The following is a 21,266-nucleotide window of genomic DNA, read 5'->3' as shown; positions in this document are numbered from 1 at the left end:
GCAGATCAGTCCTCCAGAAGTTGACCACCTGAGCTTCTAGTTAGCCAACCTGAATGGAAGAGGAATCAGTTGTCCTTGGATAAGGTGCGAATATGAATTCCATCTCTCATTGGGAAGCTGACATCGGCTGCAAGTCGCATATAGGGAATGACCTTCCTTGCCATACGCGCTTCAGCCTCTGCTGGGCCTTCTTCAGTGGCGTTTGAGAAAGGAATCCTTGTAGTTCCCCAAGTAGCAGCGGCGCTATCACGTGCAGCCAGGTACTTGATTTCCAGCGGGTTGCGCGCTCCTTCGGGGGGCTGCTCCGCACATCACACGCGCACGCGCCTGGCGGCTGCAGGGAAAAAGCCGGCGCCGCGCTCCTCCGGCGACCAGGGGGCAGCAGCGAGAGGCCAGCCGGAAGTGCCGCCGCTCTAGCCCGCCGCTTTCCGGCAGGCGCTCGTCTCCTCCCTCCCGCCCTCCCCCGCGGCGCGCGCACCCGAAGGTCGCCGGGAGCGCGCGGTGCGGCAGTGACGACGGCGCGCTCCCCCTTCCCTCCCTCCTCTCCCCCGGCACCGCCGACGCCGAGGAGGAGGAGGAGGCGGCCCGGCGGCGGCGGCGGCGGCGGCGGGAGGCCATGGAGGCGCCCCCCCGGAGCAGCGGCAGCAGCGGGCCCAGGAGCCTCTCCGTATCCTTCTGGCCTGCGGGGGTGGGATGTGCTGCCCGCCGTGGGTGCCCGTCGGGTGGGAGGGAGCGAGCCTCCAGCGGGAGAGGCAGGCTACCCCCGAGGGCCCGTTGTTGCCCCGGGGCACAGGGGGTCCCCGGCTGGGCCGTGCCCGGGATGGACGGGGCGGCGGAGGGACCTGCGCGGCCGGGGGGCCTGCCGTCCCTGCCCGGCCCCGGAGACAGTTGCCCCTGCCGGCCCGTGGCCAGTGGAGGGATCCCCCCCTCCACCCCCCCCCCTCCGGGCCGCCTCTCGGGCGCCCGGTCTCTGCGGCGGGGAGGAGGAGCCCAGCCTGCGGCGGCGGCTGCTGCCTCCCGGAGCTGGTGGTGGTCGGAGCTCGGAAGGGGGGCGGCTGCTGCTGCTGTTGCTGGGCCCTCTGCTGCCCAGCCGGGTCCAGCAGCTCCAGCCGCCGCCGCCGCCTCCCTGCCCTCCTTCCTGCTTGTTGAAATTCGTTTGTTTGTTCCGGGTTACTGGTCAGTGCAAAGGCAGAAATGCTACAAATGGGTCCTTGTACCAAGAGCGAAGGAGAGTCAAACTTTGCAGCTTGTAATTTTAAGCACAACGGATCATTCAAACAAACACACACACAAAAAAGCATAATCAAGGAAAGGAAAGAAAGAGAGCAAAACGGAAAAAGGAGATTTCTTCTTTAGCCTCTCTTAAATCTGGGGGGCGCAGCAGGGGGGGAGGGGATTGGAGACAAGACTGTACTTTTATATTGCAGTTAACCAACCTGGGTCTAAAATTACCCCAATAACGAAAGTGATGGCTGTTATCCTGAGTTTTATTATTCCAGTAGTAGATAAAAGGGGACCATTTCTGGACAAATGCATCTGCCTCCTGTCTCACCACCTCCCTTGTCCAAAAAAAATTAGTGTAGCTGAGCCAGCTAAATAAATCCCATACTTTAATTTACCACTCTTGCCAGATTGGATAGCTAAGACGTACCCCAGCTTCCTGCTCATTATCAATATAGCAGCCGTTAATAAACAATTAATTAACTCCTGATCTTCCGTTAATGTGGTCCTGCTCTTACAAACTAAAACAGTCAAGTTCTCTAGAAATATATAGTGCCCAGTTATTGCCACCAAAAAACTTTCTTTTTGGACCCTTCCAAAAACTACGTAACAAGTTTTCCCTTGTACTACCACATCTCCAGCAGTTACCCTGACATGCCAGATATCCTGTGGAGGCCTAATTATTTGTGTGGAAAGAACTCAAATGAGCATGGAAGGGAAGGGAGGTCTGGAAGAGGAGGGATGCCCCTGGGGCGGGCGGAATCGGATTGTAGGGCCAGGCGGTAATGCAGAGGGAAGGGGGGGCTGAGGGCCTGTAGGGTTCTTTGGGAAGGCAGGCTGTGGGGCTGGCTTGTGACCTGCTTTGCTGCACCTTACATGAGGGGGGCAAAGGCGGAGAGCAGAAGGCGGCCGCAGCACAGCGACTGAGTGGACTTTCTGCGCTGAATAGGGGGGTGGACTAGAAGGCCTCGAAGTCCCCTTCCCCTCTGGGAAGTCTCAGTCGGATCCTTTCCTCAGCTGGCCCTCAGGGTGTGGAGGTGACCGGGGGCTGCCGCGTGCCAAGTGACCTGAGCCTGGCCCAGCGTGGCAGAGAGCTTTAGTAAGTGCATTCCTTTCCCCAGACTTGTCCTCTCCTCCCACAGGTGGCCCCTTCTCCGAAGGTTTTGTGGGGAAGGCATTAGAAGCAGCGAGCTGGGCAGGACTTGGACAGCTCCCTGCAGGCCGAGTGTCAGACAAGCTGTGTGTTGTCCTGCAGCCCAAAGCCAGTGTGGGGTGATGTGCGTCTCGTGCACACCCTTTGCCCAGCCAGAAGGTCCGCTTCCTGCCAGAGGGAAAACTGGCCACACACAGCATGAGCACCCCGTGTCCTTTCTCACTGTGGCAGAGAGACGGTTAATGCCGGGGTGTCAGCTTTTGTCAGGCTCTCAAGCATTGCCGACTGTCTTTATCCTCTGGGGATTGCAGCAGGCTGACCTGTAGGTGTGGACAGGGGTGACTCGGGGCTCAGAGCCTGCTCATTTCTTCCCTACAGCCTACTTCGCAGGATTGCTGTGAGGATAAATAGGTCCAAGTAATGTCTGAATGATGGATCTTCTTTGTCAGAAGTGCTATACTGAGAGGCTGACCGCCCAGAAATAGGCCTCTTGACTCTGGAACAAGCCAGCCCTCCTGGGTTTGGTGGGACTTCTGCCCAAAGAAGCCTGCATGGAGTTGCAGCGTGAGTCATGGGGCTACTCAGTGAGCAGAGGTTCACACGTGGCACTTTCATATTCAGACCCAGCTCGGTAGCCCAATTCCGCGCCAGCCAGCCAGCTCGCCAGATTCTGAGAGACCTCCTCCTGTGCTGCCACCTTGTGTTCTGAATTCATCCGGGTCTGGCCCTGAGTCCTGATCGAGGTTCCTCTGTCCTAGCACTCAAGCAGGTCCCATGTCAGTCTGTGGCTTCTGAGCTTGCCTTGGGCAAGGACTGCCGCATAATGCTTTCCCTACTTGATTGGCAAATTACCAGGTACAAGTATGGGCCTACCACAAAACGTTGCAGTGTATCTCTGGTGTGCATGTGCTACCTGTGCCTGTGCCTGATGGTGAAAGTTTCAGGCACCTTTGCCCCTTAGAAGCTGAACAGGTTATGACTGTTTTGAGGGTGTATTCTTCCAGCTGAGAAATTTCCCACTCTTTTCTTCAAGCCCATCTTCCCCCACACACTCGTCACTGAGTTTCATTCGCTCTGCCCACTTGGTTGTCTGTTAACTGCCCTTTTGACTCCACAAACATTCCAATCCAGTTACATAGGGCAGATTTGTGGCGGTGGGGGGGGGGTTGTCCCCTTAGATATTGTTTCTTCAGGTTTTTTATGATACTGGCGTATCTGGTGGTTACTCCAAATGTGCCACTACCCCTCTTTACCCATTCTTCACTGATGCCCTGTTATGTGCTTTCCTCTTGTTCCAGCTTGGTTATCCGTTCCCGAGAGAAGGACCCACCTGTCCAAGAAAACATTCCCATCAACAGCCATTTTAAATGTGTGCAAGGTATGCCGCCTCTTCCCTCCCTCTGCCGGGGCAGTGCGTGGCTTCCTGCTGGCAGGCGGGGAGGGGCCAGGCCCTACCCCAGAGGCCAGGTCTGCAGACGGTGTCTCCCCGCCACCCCCCAGGCAGACTTTCCAGACTCCGACTGAGGCGCTCTCCCTTTGATGAGGTGGGGGCCGGGATGCGTTGGTTACCTGCCTGTCTCTTCTCTTCCAGAGGCCGAAGAACCTCTCTTGATCGACATCGCAGCAAACAGTGAGTTTCCCAAACGGGTCGCTGACGTGTCGCCTTTCCCACTTTCCTCCTCCTCCTCCTCCTCTTTGCTCCTCTCTCTTTCCCGGCCATGGCATTGGTGGTGGTGGTTTCCCCCCCAGGGAGGCTGCTGCACAGTGAACGTGCCCAGCACTCTGCAAGAACCGAGGCCTCTGACCCCAGGAGGTTACCGTCAGAGAGAGGGAAGCAGTAGGGATGGCAACCGTGCTCCTGCCTGGTGTGTCTTCCAAGTGTGTTGCTTCTTGTCAAAGGCATCAAGAGAAGCCGCTCTCTCCTCTCCCCTTCCATCGTGTCCATACGCAAGACCAAGGATGTTGTCCAGTGTCTGCTGTCTGACTCCTACAGCCAAAGAGGACTTGTCAAGGCCTCTTCTATGCCCAGCGGTGTCGCTTCTATCAGGCGGCCTCCCTGAGCACTCTCAAGCCCTGGGGGAGAAGTGCTGGGAGCTCCTGTGGACTCCCTGGCCTCCCAGAGATTCCTCTCACGTGGAGCCCAGACGCCCCCCGAGCCCTTCATCACTTCTTCGCCAGACCTTGGGGGCCTTGTCGCACTGTAGCATTTGTCACATTTTTAAAATCCAGTTTCCTTTTCTATTGGACGTGAGCTCCAGAACATGAGATCCGCCCAGGGGTTTGTCTGTGGGGCGGTAGATACTTGTGAAAGAAACCGACAAGTGGCCAAAGTGCGCTGGATTCCTGTCCACGGGATCAGAGTCCAGAGCCTTTGGGTGTGGTCGCTGCTCACTTGATGTGGGTCTCGTTTTGTCACCTGTATGCGAGTGTCGCTTTCCGTGGCCATGGGCTTCCCCTCCAAGGTTGCCTTCTGCTTGTTCCTGTGCTGAGATGTTCCCTGCAATCCTTGGGTTGCGCTGAAACCATGCAGAGTGTTCCAGCAGCCTGTGCGCCAGGGTTTCTTTGTTGTTGCGGCTTTGACAGTCAGGCTAGGGATGCTGAGCACTCCGGGCTGCTTTGCGGAGGGGTGCTGCTGTGCCCTGTTTCTTGATGTGGCTTTCTTGTGTGTGACTTAAGCTGGCTGCAAGATCCGCGTCCAGGGGCTGCTGAGCGACCGGCCTGTGGAGCATCTCTTTGAGGTCGCGGATGAGGAGCAGTGCTCAGGGTTCCTTGCGGAAGTGCTGAGAGCTCAGGAAGGTAACTAGTGGCCCAGGGCCGTCTCAGCTGCCTGTCCCTGCAAGCGGCCTGTCCCTGACGCGGCTCTTTCTCGCCTGCAGTCCAGCCAAAGGCCTCTTTCCCGGACCTTGCGGACCATGCCTCCTGGAGCCGAGTCAAAGGCCTCTCGGGGCCCGCAGAGCCCCCTCCTGCAGGTACCGCCACTGTGCTCCCTACCGCTTGGTCGCCGTGTCTCATGGGCGGGGGAAGCGGGGAGGCCGTAGCTCAGGGGCCGAGCATTTGCCTGGCACGCAGAAGCGCCCAGGGCCAGGCCCTGCTGGCAGCAGCAGCCTCTCCAGGTAGGGAGCTGGCCAGGCTCCTGCCTCAGCCCTTTGCGGGCTGCACAGCTTGGACCACGCAGCTGCCATGCGACCACAACTCCTGTCCTCTCCAGACAGTGTCCCACGTCCAGGGAGGAGGGTGGAGGGTGTAGTCCAACAACAAGGGCCAGAGTTGTGCAGTCCCGGTGCGGACAGTCCTGAGCTAGAGGGGGTGGCAGGGCCGTGGAGAGCTCAGGGAGTGGAAGGGCATCTGCTTGCGTGCAGAAGGCCCCAGGTCCACTCAGCAGCAGCCACGCCAGCGGGAGAGAGAGCCGGGCAGAGCTCCTGCCCGGAACCGTGGAGAGCCGCTGCCAGTCAGTGTAGACAGTTCTCCGCTGGACAGACCCAGGACCTGACTCCGCCTGAGGCAGCTTCCTCGGTCCCTGCGTGGTTTCTGCTTGGCCTCGCGTCACTCCTGAAGACGCTTCAAGCAGGAGAGCGTCCGGCCAGTGGGCTCGAGCACTGGGGCGGCCGTTGGCCTTGCTGTGCCCCCCCCCTTGAGAAATCTCCTTTGCTTCAGGAATGCTGGGCTTTGAGGACAACTTCAGTGGGATGAGCCTGGAGAAGAAAAGGAACCTGCAGAACCAGCAACTGAGCGCCCGCCGGGAGCCCCCCCCGCCCCCCCTGCCACCCAACCGACCGTAAGTCCCTTTGGAGAGGGGCGCCGCCTGCCCGGCCGCCAGCGAAGGCTGCTTGAGTTCCCTTCTCGTCTCCCGCAGGTGCCTCCGCGAGAAGGAGAAGGGCGGGCTGAGCCGGGAGCAGCCCCCAGGCAGTGGCCGCCCCATGCGGATGCTGCTGGCGCCCCCCACGCCCTCGGAGCGCAGGGAGGGGCTCATCAAGCACCTGCTGGCCAAGCAGGAGAAGGAGTACGTCGACATCCAGAACTTCCGGTGAGGCCTCCGGGGGGGGGCAAGGGGGGGCGGGGGGGCCTCGCCAGGGCGGCCTTCCAGGGGCCAGGCAGGGTCTGGCCTGTCCGCCTTTGCTTGGGCAGGGAGGAGGGCTGGGCTGGTGGCAGTGAGTGCGAAGTGTCTCCATGGCTAAGCACGGGCTGCCTTGGTGTGCGCTGGGATGGGGTGCGGCAAGATATTCCCCTGGGGGAGGGGGCCGTATCTCAGGGGCAGAGCATCTGCTTGCAGGCGGAAGGTGCCCGGTCCACACCACTGTGCCCCCCCCCCCCAGCCTGGCAGCAGCAGCATCTCCAGGTAGGGCTGGGAGAGGCTCCTGCCTGGAACCTACTGCCAGTCAGTGTAGACGATCCTGAGCTAGATGGACCCACGGCCTGACTCGGTAGGCGGCAGCTTCCCACATTTCTGTGCAGGTTCTTTCCCCCCCCTCCCTCTAGGATTGGCTGGCATGTTGTGCAACATTAGGAGGTGTAGCATTGTGTTTGCAGAAGAGCGCGCTTGCAGAAAGGGCGCTAACGCAGTTGTGTGATTGGGCACCCGTTATTTCCAGCACACACACTATCGACAATGTTGCATTTGCGCAGGAGCAAAGCTACACCGTCACTCTCATGTTTGGCAGTGCAGCAGCCGCTGTGTTGAAGTGGTGCCTTCGTGGGGCCTTTTGGTGTTCCTGTTGTGTATATCATGGGAATGTTTTTTAAAGGACTGTTTCCATGACATTTTATTTATGGGAGAAAGAAAGTGCACACATCGCTTAAAAGTATTTTCTTCTGGCTAGCAAAGCTCATTCAGAAATGGCCAAGATGTGGCTTGTCGCAATGTTGACCGGAGTCCTGGCGTCCTTGTGCCCCCACTGCAGGGACCCGCGTCGGGCAGGCTCCCGAGGTCTTTGTCCAGGTCCTGCAGGATCTTCTTCCCCTTTCTCCCGATGGGCGGGCTCAGCAGCCGTGTTTGTGTTGCAGGTTCTTTGTGGGGACGTGGAACGTGAACGGCCAGTCTCCAGACAATGGGTTGGAACTCTGGCTGAGCGGCGACCCGGAGCCCCCAGACGTCTACTGCATTGGGTGAGTCACAGAGGGGTCTCGGGTCTGCCGCAGAGCCCCTTCCCCTCATTCTCCCTGCCTGCCGCTTGGGGGGATAAACTCCGCCCCGAGCCGGCTCGCGCTTCCAGTAGCCTCCTTAGAAACGGCAGCGGGCAGGGGGGGGCGTGTTTGTCAGGCAGGCGGGCGGTCTCGGTTCCCTGCCCCCATTATTTGAGTTCCCAACGTCGGACTCAATGGAAGACAGCTGCGTATGCGGAGGTCCCACTGCTGCCAGGCTGTTTTCTAGATCGCTGTAGACAAATAGCTTTGAAGAACTTGGAAGAAAGAAGCGGAGAGAATCCCCAGATGTGTGGCTTGGTTGTTTTTACGCCAGGGTGGATGTGGCCGTGGCAGCCAGTTAGGCGGGGGGGTGGCCCCCCCCAAGAGCCCGGAGCCTCGGTGGGGCCTGGGTGGCGACGGAGGGCAGCCCAGCACCCGGGGTGTGTGTGTGATGGCGCTTTGGGGTCAGTTTCCAGGAGCTGGACCTCAGCACAGAGGCCTTCTTCTACTTTGATTCCACCAAGGAGCAAGAGTGGCTGGAGGCCGTGGAGAAGGCCCTGCATTCCAAAGCCAAGTACAAAAAAGTGAGTCCTCCCCCGGCTCTTGGGCAGCGGGGCGGAGCCGAGCCTGTGCGCCCCCCCCCCGCCCAGAGAGCGACCGCCCCCCTCGCCCCCCTCCGTGTCTTCTTGCAGGTGCAGCTGGTGCGGCTGGTTGGGATGATGTTGCTGGTCTTCGTCCGGAAGGAGCAGCTGGGCTGTATCAAGGATGTGATGGCGGAGACGGTGGGCACAGGCATCATGGGGAAGATGGTGAGTCCCTGGCTGCCGCCACCCCCCGCCCTGCCTCTGGCCCCGGCCTCTTCCCAGCCTCTCCTCCGCCCCTGCAGGGTAACAAGGGAGGCGTGGCCGTGCGGTTCGTCTTCTGCAACACGAGTTTTTGCATCGTCAACTCCCACCTGGCTGCTCACGTGGAGGACTTTGAGCGCCGCAACCAGGACTACAAGGACATCTGTGCCCGGATGAGCTTCCTGCCCCCAGACCAGAGCGTGCCGCTGCTGACCATCATGAAGCACGAGTACGTCCCAAGGGGGCAGGTGGCGGGAGGGGGCCTTGGCCGAGTCCTGGCTCTCTGGGCTGGGGAGGAGGAGGAAGGGAGTCTTCCCTCCGCAGTCTCCTTGCGGGTGTCGCTGGGGGGCTCCCGGTCCGAGTGCCTGGAGGCCAGGGGCCAGGCCCAGAGTGAGGGCTGGCGCTGCTGAGCCCCCTGGAGGTGGGCGGCCCTGAGGCCCTGACAGCTCTCTCTCTGCTCTCGCCCCTTCTTCACCTCTGGCCCCTAACGATTAGGGCACAATCGCAGGTCGCTTTGCACAGAGGATTCGGGCAGCAGTGAGGAAACGGCTCCTTCTCTCTCCCCTCCCTCTCCAGGAGGACCTTCCTGCCCATTTGTATTTCCATTCCTCTGGTAACATCGACAGGCTTTTATAGAACCTTTGTGTTCTTAACACTTTGAAACCCTTTTTGAAAACCCTTGCAACTTTGGCCACTGCCAAAAGGACAAGGAAATGGTCAGGACAATCCCAGTGTGCGAACACCCTGCGAGTGGGAAGTCTGGCTGTTCTGCCCCCCCCGTCCCACGTCCGGGGGTGTCGGAAACACCATTGAGCATATCCCCCCACTGCCCGCCCTGCTGATGGGGCTGACCTCTCCAGCTGGCTCCTGTGCTAACTCCTTGCACTGCACACTCAGCCCAGCAGCAGCAGCAGCCGCCTCTGGCTTCCGTGTCGGGAGCTGCGTTCTCAATGGTTCTGGGAGGCAGCCATGACACTGAAGCCACTGCCGGCCGTGACGGCTGACTGCAGTCCTCCTCTCTTGTCTTCCCAGCGTGGTCATCTGGCTGGGAGATCTGAACTACAGGCTTTGCCTCCCTGATGCCAACGAGGTGAAAACGCTCATCAGCAAAAACGAGCTCCAGAAACTGCTGGCCTATGACCAGGTGAGAGATCCCCCAGGATGTGGGGTTGGGACCCCTGCCCCATTCTTTCCCTGCATTTGGAAGATCCTAGACCCGGAGTCCACATCTGCTGGTGGTTGAGCAAGAGAGCTCATCTGGGGATGACTGTGACCTCTAGAAAGGCTGCTTAGGTTACTCGCGGTTCTGTCATGGGAGCGTCTTGTTCATGGGGCTTATTCCCTCGTAAGTGTGTGTTCAGGGCGTTAGAGCAGGTGTCAGCCCCTTCTGGAACCATCGCTGGGCTTTATAGCTGCCTGGGAATTTGTTAGTTGTTGAATGTAATGGACGAGAGCATTCCAAGACAACTAGGAAAGAGTGGGTGAGGGAGAAAAGCAAGACACCGAAAGAGAAATGTGTCTGCTGTTTATAGTCTCTGCCAGATTTATTCTCCATCCCTATAACTTCTTATTAGTTGGGGCATTGACACATTTTCTTTGCATCTAGGAGCCAGCCCAGACATTTAGGAACTGAACTGCTATTGACAAAAATGACCGGACATTGTGTGGGGAGGGTCAATGAACTTCTCGTTCTTGCCTTTACAAGGGGTGGAACAGAAACAGCTGCTGCCTGGGACAAGAGACGTGCTTTGTCTCTTGATATCCTGACCTCGGCACCACAGCTCCCTGGCACCTGGGGTCTCTCAAGCCCTGTCCTGGTAACTCTGCGGTGAATAAGACAATCAGACCCTCACAGTTGGCGACAGGGTGAGAGAAGCCGCTTGTGGGAGCCGGGCACACTCCTGATTGGCCACCATGCAAATTCTGTGCAAATGGCCACCATGCATGGCAAATTCCATGCAAATTCCCCAAGCAAGGTGGGAGGAGGGGGAAGTGCCAGTCGGCGAACTGGGGGCGGAGGCAACGGCCGGCTCCAGAGTGAGGGTGGAGGGACAGCCCTCCCCGGCGATGGCTCTCCTCCTCCTCCTCCTCCTCCTCCGCTTCTAGAATTCTCACAATGGCCCGTCGGGAGCACGTCCAGCTCCTGCGTTGGGGGCAGAGGCAGCCCTGGCATCTGTTTTTTTGTTTTTTAATTCTTTATTAAAACAAATCTACAATGCTAAACAATATAGATCCAAACACAAACAGCAAAACATAATACAACAAAGCACAATTGATCCACTCTCTAATATTGTCTGTGGTTGGAAAACAACCATAACTTTCCCTATTAGTGTAAAGAATAAAATCTGGTCAACTTACATAAGAATTATTTGTAGTCTGGTTTGCATGGGGCCGAATAATGTGGCTTAGCTTTTCTGAGATCGCAATATGCCATAGTTTCTTGTACCAGATGTCCATTGACATGGTTTGGTTTTTCCAATGTTTGACTATAACTAACCTGGCAGCAGTTACTGTAAACACAATTAATTTTTGGGAGCTCACATCTGTACTGACCCCAGAAAATACATTTACTAATGCCAGCTGGGGGAATAGTCCTGTTTTCTGGTTTGTAATTCTGCTTGTCTCCGTGAATACCTCTGTGTCCAAAAGGATGAGACTCTAGGACAGGTCTACCAAAGATGGAAAAAAGGTTCCCTTCATCCCACAACCATTCCAGCAAAGCACAGAGCAGTCTTGTTGGATTTATGCTATTTTTGCTGGGGTCAGGTCCCGTCCATGGAAGACCTTGAGAAGGTTTTCCTTAGTTTGAGCCAAAGAGGAAGTAACTGGCTTCCATTTCCATATTTTCACCCACTCCTGCTCTTTGATTTCCTGTTGGATGTCATTTTCTCAAGGCGTTTTAAGGCTAGGCAGTGGGTTAAGTGTGTGTGGCTCAAAATAAAATCATATAATTTTGAAACCACACCTTTGAGGATGTCTGGGACGGGGGCTTCCGAAACCAGCACTTGGGATTTTGTTAGCTGTCTGTTAGCTTGTGTGCCCTGGCGTCGGTTTTGATTTTCAGTTATCATCCAAAAGTTCTTTTGACAGTTCCCTGTCTTTTCTCTCTGTCTGGAGTTGCGTTTGTACCTGGGCCTCTTGTGGGTCTTCTAGCACCTGCAGGGTTTTGCTGAGGGAACACTGGATTTGGGAAACCGGTTGGGAAGTCAGCGGGATGATCCGCATGGTGGCGGCAGTGTTCTGCCCCCAGTGCTGCTAGGGTGGGCGTGTTTAAGCCTCCCTGCCCAGAGAGCGGACCTGCCCCGGGCTGAGGCCATCGGAGCGGCTGAGGTTTCCTGCTGGATCGGGTGGCCCCCAGACGGCCCCTCCAGCCACTTGCCCTGCAGGGCCCAGTCACCTGGCCATCCTCTCTGTGTGTGTCTGCCTGGCTGACCGGTGGTTTCTGTTTGCTTCCAGCTGAATATTCAGCGTGCTCAGAAGACAGCTTTTGCTGATTTTACAGAGGGAGAGATTACATTCATCCCCACGTACAAATTTGACTCTAAAACAAACCGCTGGGATTCTAGGTAAGCATCTGCATGGTAGCTGACGACTGGAAATGCCACTGGCCACGATTCCCCGATGTTGCTGACTCCAACTCCCAGCATCCTCAGCTGCAGTGGCCTTTGGCAGGGGGTTCTGGGAGTTGTCGTCAGCAACAGAATCTGGGGCTCTCTGTTGCAGGGATCACTGCCACTGGTGGCTAATTTCCACACATGCCTCTTTTCCGCCTCAGCCTTGGTAGCCAAAATACCAGAGCCCTCTAAACAAAGCGATTCCTAAACTTGGGTCCTGCCTGGCTGCTGCTGGACTACAACTCCCATCATCCTTTGGCCACTGGGGCTGGGGATGACGAGAGTTGTAGTCCAGCATCATCTGGGCACCCCTGCTCCCAGCCACCTTCTGGCGGCTGTCTTCTCCTCCCCTGTGGCCAAGGCTGCAGTGTCATGGCACCTGCGGGAGGGAGGGAGGGAGGGGTGGGGCCGGGGGGGAGCCTTGGTTTCCCCATGGAAGGGGGCGGGGAGGCTGCCAAGGTTGAGTTCGCCCCAGAGGAGGCACGACTCGCAGGCTGGGGCCTTGGGAGCGGCCTCCCGGGCATGTCGGCCGACCTCCTCTCCCTGGCAGGAGGTTGGGGGGCTGGAGGGCCCGGGAGGGACCCCGCCTTGCCGGAGAGCCAGTCGGCTCATTCTCACGAGCAGCAGCCGGGTGGGAGGAGAGGCCTCCCCGGGTCTGGGAGCTGCGTGTGTGAGAGTGAAAGTCAAGGCGGGGCTGGGGGGAAGTGGGGCCCAGGCAGGCAGCAGCGTTGGTGTCCCGGCATGGCGACGTCTGTCCGCTCTCCTTGCAGCGGGAAGTGCCGTGTTCCAGCCTGGTGCGACCGGATCCTCTGGAGGGGGCTCGGCGTCAACCAGCTCCAGTACCGCAGCCACATGGAGCTGAAGACGAGCGACCACAAGCCCGTCAGCTCCCTCTTCCTCATTGGGGTAACTCCCTCCCATTGAAGGCTCCCCTCCGGGAGGCCAAAGGCACTTCTGCAGCAGCTCCTCTGCTTTATTTCTGCCAATAGCACTGGGGGGGGGAGGGGGCTCCCGCAGCTTTGCCCACCGGGTGCCCACCCATCTTCTTCGGCCTCTCCTGGCGCCTCGGCAGCACCCACAGCGGCCGACAGTGAGGCGTGGTGGGGTCTGTAGTCCAGCGTCTGCAGGGGGGCCAAGGTTGTTGTGCAGTTCCGGGTACGCCGGCTTGGACTTGGGCACCCCCAGGTCAGCTCCCCACTTGGGGACGCAGGGGGTCGTTCGCTCTCCACCCAGGGCCCCGACAGCGGGAGAGCTGGCCTTGGGGCGGAGCAGGCTGTGCCTGGGTTTGCACTGGGAGGGGAGACTCCGGCTGGGCCCTGCGAGGGACGCCCCTGAGCGAGAGGGCAGGCGGTCCCCGCTTGGCTCCCTGGCAGCGGCATCTCCAGGCTGGGCGGGGAGAGACCCCTGCCCGAAAGGCTGCAGAGCCGCTGCCAGCCAGGGCCAAGCACACGGGGCCAGGTGGGAGGCCGCTTCCTCGGTTCCTGTGCGGGGGGTGGGCGTGAAATGCCCCCCGGAGTTCCTTCCGAGCTGGGCATGGGATCCTCGGCGTGGGGAGTGGGCTTCCACACATGGCACGGGGCTCTGGTGGTGGTGGCGGCAGCGGCACTTCTTCACCGGGAGCGGCTAGTGGTTGCCCGTGGGCCGGCCAAGCCCCTTGCCACCCTTGGGACCCCCTGTGTGAGCCCTGCTTCCCCCACAGGTGAAGGTTGTGGACGATCGGCGGTACCGGAAGGTGTTTGAAGACATCGTCCGGATGATGGACAGGATGGAGAACGACTTCCTGCCCTCGCTGGAGCTCAGCCGGCGGGAGGTAGGAGAGGCTGCCTGCCTCGGGAGGAGGGGTGTGGGGCGGCTGCTGCTGCTGCTGCTGCTGGGGCGGAGCGGTGCCTGGCGCCCAGCAGGTGTGCAGCAGCGCAGGCCGGGGGCGGGGGGGGGGCGCCCGCCCGCTCGCTCCTCCTGAAGGCCCCCCCCCTGCTCTGCAGTTTTCCTTTGAGAAGGTGAAGTTCCGGCAGCTGCAGAAGGAGACCTTCCAGATCACCAACAACGGGCAGGTGCCCTGCCACTTCTCCTTCATCCCCAAGCTCAACGACAGCCAGTACTGCAAGCCGTGGCTGCGCGCAGAGCCCTGCGAGGGCTACGTGGAACCCAGTGAGTCTCCTCCTCCGGCGGCAGCGGCAGCAAGAGCCCTGCCCTGCCCTCTCTGGGAAGAACCCCCCCCCCCGTCGCTCAGGGGTTCCCCCGCAGGGGAGGAGGAGGAGGAGGAGGAGGGGCCTGCCTCAGTCCCGGGTGGCAGCAGCAGCGTCTCCTGGGAGCTCCCCCCCCCCCCGCCGTGCCGGTCAGAGGAACCAGGACTGAGCTGGGCCCAGATTCTCTTGGGCGGCATCTACTACTGCTGCTGCTGCTGCCACTACCACCCTTCAAGCAAAGTTCTCAAAGCGGTTTCCATAGAAAAAGTGAACCAAACCAGGTGATCCCCTGTCCCCAAAGGGCTCACAATCTCGAAAGAAGCATACGACAGACCCCAGCAGCAGCAGCAGCAGCCACCGCCGCCTCTGGAGGGGTGCTGTGTTGGGGATGGATAGGGCCAATTGCTCTCCCCCTGCTAAATAGAAGAGAAACGCCACTTTAAAAGGGGTCTCCTGGCTCAGTGAGCAGGGGCCAGACTCCCAATAAGGCAGCTGCTCCTGTTCCTGTCACATGGGGGGCGGGGGGGCTCTTGCTCAGCGGGAGAGCGCAGAGGCCATCCCTGCCCCCGTCTGCAGCCGGACCCCTGCCTGAGGCCCTGGAGAGCCCCTGCCAGCCAGTGCAGGGGGGCCCAGGGCCTGACTCCAGAGGAGGCCGCTTCCTGGCTTCTTGGCCTGCTGCTGCTGCTGCTGCAGACCCCAACTCCCCTTTCGGGGTGAGAGACCCCCGGGATCCGGGGGGGGGGGGCAGCCTGTGAGAGTCCATGCTGGGCGAAGTGGGCCAGCGGCCTGACTGGGGACAGAGCCGCCCACGCCTGATCGCTGCCGCTCTGCTCCCGCTGCAGACGAGACGGTGGACATCTCCCTGGACGTGTACGTCAGCAAGGACTCGGTGACGCTCCTGAACTCCGGGGAGGAGAAGATCGAGGACATCCTGGTGCTGCACCTGGACCGCGGCAAGGACTACTTCCTGACCATCAGCGGCAGCTACCTGCCCAGCTGCTTCGGCACCTCCCTGGAGGCGCTTTGCCGCATGAAGCGGCCCATCCGCGAGGTCCCCGTCCTCATCGATCTGGTGAGAGGCGGGCGGGGTGGGGGGGCTCCGGGGAGTGCTGGGGGGGCCGCTCTCCTGCTTGCTCGCTTGGCAGACGCTGCCCCTCCCTCTCGGCTTGTGCGTCCGCTGCCCTGTGTGTCTCCCCCCCCCGCCGGCACTGGTGGCTTCCTGCCCGTGGAGTCCTCCCATCTGGCCTTTCACACACCCCCTTCGTGTGGCCGCTCCGGGCTCTGTTTCCCCTTTGCCAGTAACGCGCATCTCGCTCTCTCTCTCTCTCGCTCTCGCTGCGGCATTGCTCCTCCGCTGGCAGGGAGAAGACCGCTTCCTAGGAAAGGTAAAACCGCCTGCAGCGTGTCTGCACAGAGCGTTGGGTCAGGCCCCGAGGGGCTGTGCTGCTTACCTTCCGGTTGCGTCCCGGGAGCCAGACTCTGGCTCTGTGCCGATCAGCTACATACGGGGGTTCTCAGCTGGGGATGAGAGGTGGCCCAGCATGAATCGCCCCCTTTGCTAAACAGGGTCTGCCCTGGTTTGCCTTTGGAGGGGTGACTACACGGGGGTGCGGTCTGCTGTCAGGAGCCCTCGCTGAGTGGCACAGCAGCATCTGGTCTGCCGGCAGAAGCTCCCAGCTTCACTCCCTGCATTGTCCCTTTTGCTGAGCAGGGCTTGCCTTGGTTTGCACTTGGATGGGAGACTCCGTGTGAGTGTTGCGCGATGTTCCTGGAAGAGGCCCTGCCTGCTGGCTTGCAGAAGGGCCCCTGCTGGGTAGGAGGCAGCTTCCTCTGTGCCGGCTGCCACTTGGGGTTTCGCCACAACCGCGCGGCTTTGGTCGCAGCATGTCTGAGACGAACCCCGTATCCCCAGCAGCAAGGAGACGGGATCTCGCGGGGTTGGGGGAGTTTATTTCCTGTGCCCCGTTGCGGGGTTGGAAGGCTGCTGGCACGTGGCGTGAGGATGCTCTTGGCTTGGCCCATCTGTGGGGCCCTCTGAGCCCAAGACTGGAAGCGGCGGCGGCAGCAGCAGCAGAGGCCCCGGAGGGAGCCAGGGAGCAGCGCGGCCCACCCTCCCTTCTCTTTGGCCCCCAGGAGAAGTCGCTTCTGGAGGTGCTGCCCCAGGAGGAGGACTCCGGCGAGCGGCCCTTGCAGATCCCCAAGGAGATCTGGCTCTTGGTGGACCACCTCTTCAAGAATGCCTGCCACCAGGTGAGCCAAGAGGGGCTGGGCCGGGGGGGGGGGTGGGCCCCCCCCAGCGGGAGCGGCAGGGCTGCCTTCGGCAGGCAGGTAGGTTCTCCCAAAGTGCTTCTCGCCTTACAGTTCTCAGTCGCCAGCTGGATCTTGTGAATTCACTCCTGTGGCTGAAGTGCGGGAGGAGGACCTGTCTGCAGCTCTGCTTGGGCATCCCAGAGCTGGTCTTGCAGCAGCGAGCAGGGCTTGCCTTGGGACAGATGGCTGCACGGGAGCCCTGCCAGAGGCTCCCTCTGGGGAAGGGGCCGGAGCCCGGCGGAAGCCCAGGTTCATGGGGTCAGAGGCAACGGCCCTGTGCTGAGTCAGACCACTGGTCCCTCGGGCTCGGGCTTGTCTGCCCTGACTGGCAGCAGCTCGCCAAGGTTGCAGGCAGGAGGCTTTCATCTCAGCCCTATCTTGGCGCTGCTGCCGCCGCTGCCAGGGAGAGAACTTGGCTCCTCCTGCATGCAAGCAGAGCAGGCAGCCCCGTCATCCCCGAAGGGAAGCTCTTGCAGGGCTGCTCACACACGTAGTCTCCCTTCCAGAGGCAGCCAGGGCAGACCCTGCTTAGCAACGGGGACCATTCATGCTGGCGACCACCAGACCGGCATCTCCAGCTTCCCTCCTGAGAGTGGTTAGAGCCGCTGCCAGGCAGGGTAGGCCGTCTTGCGCTGGATGGACTCTGGCCCGGCCTAAGGCAGCTTCCTGTGTTCGCAGGGACCGTCCTCTGCTTTGCTCCGACTAGGTCTATGACTCTCTCTCTCTCTCTGTCTGGCAGGAGGATCTCTTCCAGACCCCAGGCTTGCAGGACGAGCTGCAGGACATCATCGAGTGCCTGGATACCAGCATTCCAGAGACAATCCGTATCCTTCCAGTTCGGGGCCGGCCTCCCTCCCTCCTGCTGGCTCAGCTTCCTCGCCCACAAAGCTGGTGACGGCATGAACACAGCCATGGCATGTCAGCAGTCCATATCGAGAGCACAGGGTTAAAGAGCTCGCTGGCACTTAAAACAGGACTCGCTTTGTGCAATAATTGCCATCTCTGGGAAACTTGACTCTGGGAAAGATCTGCTGCTGTTCCTGGGCATGTTCTCATTTCGGAATTAGGGATCTTTTTCTTGAGTGCTAAAAATGTGTTGAGAACAATAACGATGAAGAGATGATGATTATATTCAGAATCTCCGCTAACAAACTATATATTTATTTACTTAAATATTTATTTATAATCAGCCCCCCCCCGCTCCCCCCCCAGCATATTCCAGGGTAAAAAGTAGTGCATTCAACTAGTTTCAGTGGCTGGACTGTTCATGCAGAATTTTGTATCTAAGTAACCAGGAAGTATGATATTCAGGATTTCTTCTAAAAAATACATTTTTTAAAAAAATGCACAAGCATATTCTGGTGTAAAAAGTAAGTTGTGCATTCAGCTCAATCCAGCAGCAAATTTGGTATCTGTAGGTCATCAGGAAGTATGGCTTTATTTTGCACCAGCCAACCCATTCTTCAAAATATATAATCGATGGTGTCTGTTAGGGACAAAATGCCACTGGTAATGGAATCAGAAGCCACGTCCCCCGAGTCTGCTCCCGTTACCGGTGGTGTTCTGCGTCCGTTTCCGCCCCATAGCCCAAGTTCCCAGGGGGCACTGGGGGAGCTGCAGGGTCCTCCTCGAGGAGTTAGGACAGCCCGAGGAGAGCCCCCCCCCCGTGCCGAATGGCAGCGTGCCCGTGTCCCTCCTTGACAGGCGTCCCTCAGCTGGCAGCAACCACTCGGTGGCTGAAGCCCTGCTCATCTTCCTGGAGGCGTTGCCCGAACCAGTCATCTGTTACGAGCTGTATCCACGCTGCCTTGAATGCTCCCACGACAGCCGCCTCTGCCGGCAGGTAGGCTCTGGAGCACCACTTGCCCTGCTTCGGGAGGCGGGGGGTGCTGCTGCTCCTCCGCAGACTGAGCAGGGGGGGCCCTTTTGCGGGGTGAGCAGCTGGCCCCCTCCATCCCCAGCACAGCATCCCTCCAGTGGCTGTGGCTGGGGCCGACTTGATGTGTCTTCTTCTGGGATGAGGAGCCCTTTAGGAGCAGGGAAGCGTCTCACGGATCTCCGGGTGGGGGCGTGGGAGAGAAGTAGGGGCCCCTTGGCTAGCTCTTAAGGGCGCCCTTGAGCCTGGGGGGCCAGGCATTTCCCGGGCGCCTCTTCAGGGCCCGAGCTCCTGCGTGGACTTGCTCTCTGTCCCAGGCAGCCCCGCTTCTCCTCTTTGGCGCCCCAGAGAGAGGACCACGCACTCCCCCCTGCCCAGCGCAGGGCGGACGTTGGCGCTTGCCTGGGCCCTGACGGGTGGGGCAGCTTCCCCAGGCCTGGGGCAGGGTCCTCCTCCAGCCCCCCTCCCCCAAAGCTGGCTGGGAGATGCTCTGAGCCCCCCCGGCTGCCCCGCAGGTGATCTGCCAGTTGCCGCGTTCCCACCGCAACGTCTTCCGCTACCTGATGGGCTTCTTGCGAGAGCTGCTCAAGTACTCGGAGGGCAACAACGTCGGCGCCAACATGCTCGGTGAGCCCCAGCGGCCGCTGGCCCCCCCCCGCCCCTGCCCCTGCCCCGCCCGCCCCGCGGCTGCTCTCTCACCTTTCCTTCTCTCTCTCCTTTCCTTCCCTGCAGCCACCCTCTTTGCCAGCCTCCTGCTGCGCCCGCTGCCCAAGCTGCTGCCGAAGCAGACCCCGCAGGACCGCCAGCGGGCCATTGCCTTCCTCCTCAGCTTCCTGATGGGGGGGGACGACTACTGACGGTGCCCGAGTGGCTCTGGGTGCCCTGCTCCCGCCCGCCCCCCCTCGCCCTCCCTCCCTCCAGCTGTGTGGCCGGTGGGCCTGGTGGAGAGGCAGCCTGTTTGCCGGCAGTTGGCTCCGAGCCACTTGGGGTCAGGAGGCTGTGGGGCTGGGGAGCGCCTTTCTCCGCGCCTTGGGCCTCGCCCTGGTCGCAGCCGGGCAGGGCGAGGACTGCCCGGCACCCTCAGTCAGCCCGGACTGGCAGCAGCTTCTCTGGCCCACCCTGCGTCTCCGTTTGGCCCGGGGGTGGAGGAGCGTATTCAGGCACCTGCTGGTCTCTTGGTGGGCTCTGGTTCTTCACGAAACACTAAGCACTGCCAGGAGGGGGGGGGGGTCGGGGGGGCTGAGTGGGGCTCTTCCTGCCCCTTCACCGTTCTGCACTGTTCGCTTTCCAGTTGTCGGTCCAGAGTTCTTGTACTTTGTGCTTTCCCCCCCCAGCCCTTTTTTTTCTTTTTTTAAACAAGCTGTATAATTTATTGGGAATCCTTGTTTCGAAATAAATCTCCGTTGTGCAAAGATGGCTTGGGTGTTTGGGGTGCAGCTCTTGCAGGGGCTTCTCTCTCTCACCCTCCCTCCCTCCCACAAGGGGCCTCTCTTCCGCAGAGGGGGCGGCAGGCAGGCAGGCGGCCGTCCCGGCCAGGAAACCGCTCAGGGCTGCGTGTCCTTGGAGAGCGGCGAAACCGAGTTCCCCAGCAGGGCCAGGAGGTGGCGCCAGAGGACCGGGCTCCCCCCCCATTCATATATTCTCTCTCTCTCTCTCCCCCCTCCCTGCCAGGAACGGCCTGATCTTGAGGGGGGCGGTGGGTCTGCCTCTCCATAGGGACGTCGGGAGTGCCGTGCACGGAGTCAGACCCGTGATCCATCCCGCTCAGCATGGTCTGCTACGCGGCCTGGCAGCAGCCTCTCCCAGACCTGCCAAGGAGTGAGCCTGGGCCTGCCCCCCTCCTGCCCCACAGATGCAGCCCCCTACTGCTGAGTGGTGCCATTGGGCTCCCTGGGCCACGGTTGCCCACACGGGCCACCCGCCGCTCGCCGGAGCAGCCCTGCCTGGAGACGCTGCCGCCAAGGGCACGACTGTGCTTGGCCACAGAACGCCAGCCCCCCGCCCAGAAGGGCCCCTCCCCACACTTGGCTGGCAGCTTCCGGGGCCAGTGAGAAACCCACATTGTGTGTGAACAGCTCCCTGCCCAGAGAGGCTCCCGGGGTTGGGAGGGCTGGGAGTGGCCGGCTCCCCCCAGGGCCCCCAGGCAGGCTGCCCTGCCCCGACCAGAGGAAAGAGGAGCTTGTTCTCAGGCCCGTGAGGGAGGATCGGGGCAGGCAGGCAGGCAGGCAGGCGGGCGAGGGGCCGGGAGGGGGGCGCGGAAGAGCCTCTGCTTTGCCTGCAGAAGGACCCGGGTTCCATCCCTCTGGGAAATCCTGCTGGGGCCCTGGGAGAGTTGCTGCCGTGGGCAGACGGCCTGACCAGGGGCAAGGCAGCAGCACTGCAGAAGCTCGCTAGGCCTGATCCTGACCAGGCCCTTGCGGGGGGCGGGGCAGAGAGACCACGGGAGGCTGCTGCCTGCTGGGCCGGTCCCTGGGCCCTCTGGCTCAGTCTGGTCTGCCCAGAGCGGCAGCCACAGCCGCTCTCCAGGGCTTCAGGACAATACCCCAAGCTGCTGTCCTCCTGCAGGCCAAGCAGATGCTACGGCCCCCTCCCCAAAAGGCCTGAGGCGTGTAGGGGGGAAGAGGCGGCCTTCTACCCAGCCAGACCCCTGGGCCCTCTGGCTCCGCACTGGCTGGCAGCAGCTCTCCCCGGGGGGTCCAGAGAAGCGTCTCTCCCAGCCCGCCCTGCAGATGCTGCCGCCAGCAGGGACGAGCCGGGCTCTTCTGCACGCCCAGCAGAGCCCCCCCCCCCGCCTGCAGCTCCCCAAATAAAGGGGTTTCTTGTTTTCATCTCTCTTTATTATAAAGCTGTATTTACAGAGAACGAATCTTTACAGACACACACGCACATCAATACGCACCAGTTACCCACAAGGATTTGACACGCGGCTACGTTCCCGGT

General features: G+C 60.5%; 1 protein-coding gene across 5 annotated transcripts; it reads left to right on the top strand.

Annotated features, from left to right (window-relative positions):
• Positions 1–331: 331 nt before the first annotated feature.
• Positions 332–19,738, top strand: OCRL (OCRL inositol polyphosphate-5-phosphatase). Of its 5 annotated transcripts, none has more exons than XM_053273758.1 (24): positions 332–667; positions 2,250–2,320; positions 3,673–3,752; positions 3,966–4,004; positions 5,051–5,170; positions 5,251–5,343; positions 6,029–6,149; positions 6,228–6,398; positions 7,273–7,477; positions 8,020–8,079; positions 8,188–8,304; positions 8,382–8,569; positions 9,373–9,484; positions 11,797–11,906; positions 12,725–12,860; positions 13,654–13,764; positions 13,937–14,102; positions 14,983–15,212; positions 15,502–15,525; positions 16,274–16,390; positions 17,190–17,274; positions 18,166–18,293; positions 18,842–18,953; positions 19,059–19,738. In XM_053273758.1, exons 1-24 carry the CDS (start codon positions 617–619, stop codon positions 19,181–19,183), a joined length of 2,772 nt encoding a protein of 923 aa, XP_053129733.1. In that variant the 5' UTR covers positions 332–616; the 3' UTR covers positions 19,184–19,738. The 5 variants fall into 5 exon arrangements, with proteins under 5 accessions (XP_053129733.1, XP_053129728.1, XP_053129729.1 ...); XM_053273754.1 differs by having other exon boundaries at positions 464–667; positions 7,376–7,477; positions 7,965–8,079; XM_053273753.1 differs by lacking the exon at positions 15,502–15,525 and having other exon boundaries at positions 463–667.
• Positions 19,739–21,266: the final 1,528 nt, after the last annotated feature.

This window comes from Hemicordylus capensis, chromosome 11 (genome assembly GCF_027244095.1).
Source record: "Hemicordylus capensis ecotype Gifberg chromosome 11, rHemCap1.1.pri, whole genome shotgun sequence".
Classification (NCBI taxonomy): domain Eukaryota; kingdom Metazoa; phylum Chordata; class Lepidosauria; order Squamata; family Cordylidae; genus Hemicordylus; species Hemicordylus capensis.
Note: the sequence above shows the minus strand (reverse complement) of the source record. Positions and strands in the feature narration are given on the sequence as shown.

Excerpts from the sequence above, each read along its gene's own strand:
- OCRL (XM_053273758.1), top strand. The coding sequence starts at position 617 with ATGGAGGCGCCCCCCCGGAGCAGCGGCAGCAGCGGGCCCAGGAGCCTC. Across the intron at positions 5,344-6,028 it reads CGCAGAGCCCCCTCCTGCAG|GAATGCTGGGCTTTGAGGAC; the intron begins GTACCGCCACTG and ends CCTTTGCTTCAG. Across the intron at positions 9,485-11,796 it reads AACTGCTGGCCTATGACCAG|CTGAATATTCAGCGTGCTCA; the intron begins GTGAGAGATCCC and ends GTTTGCTTCCAG.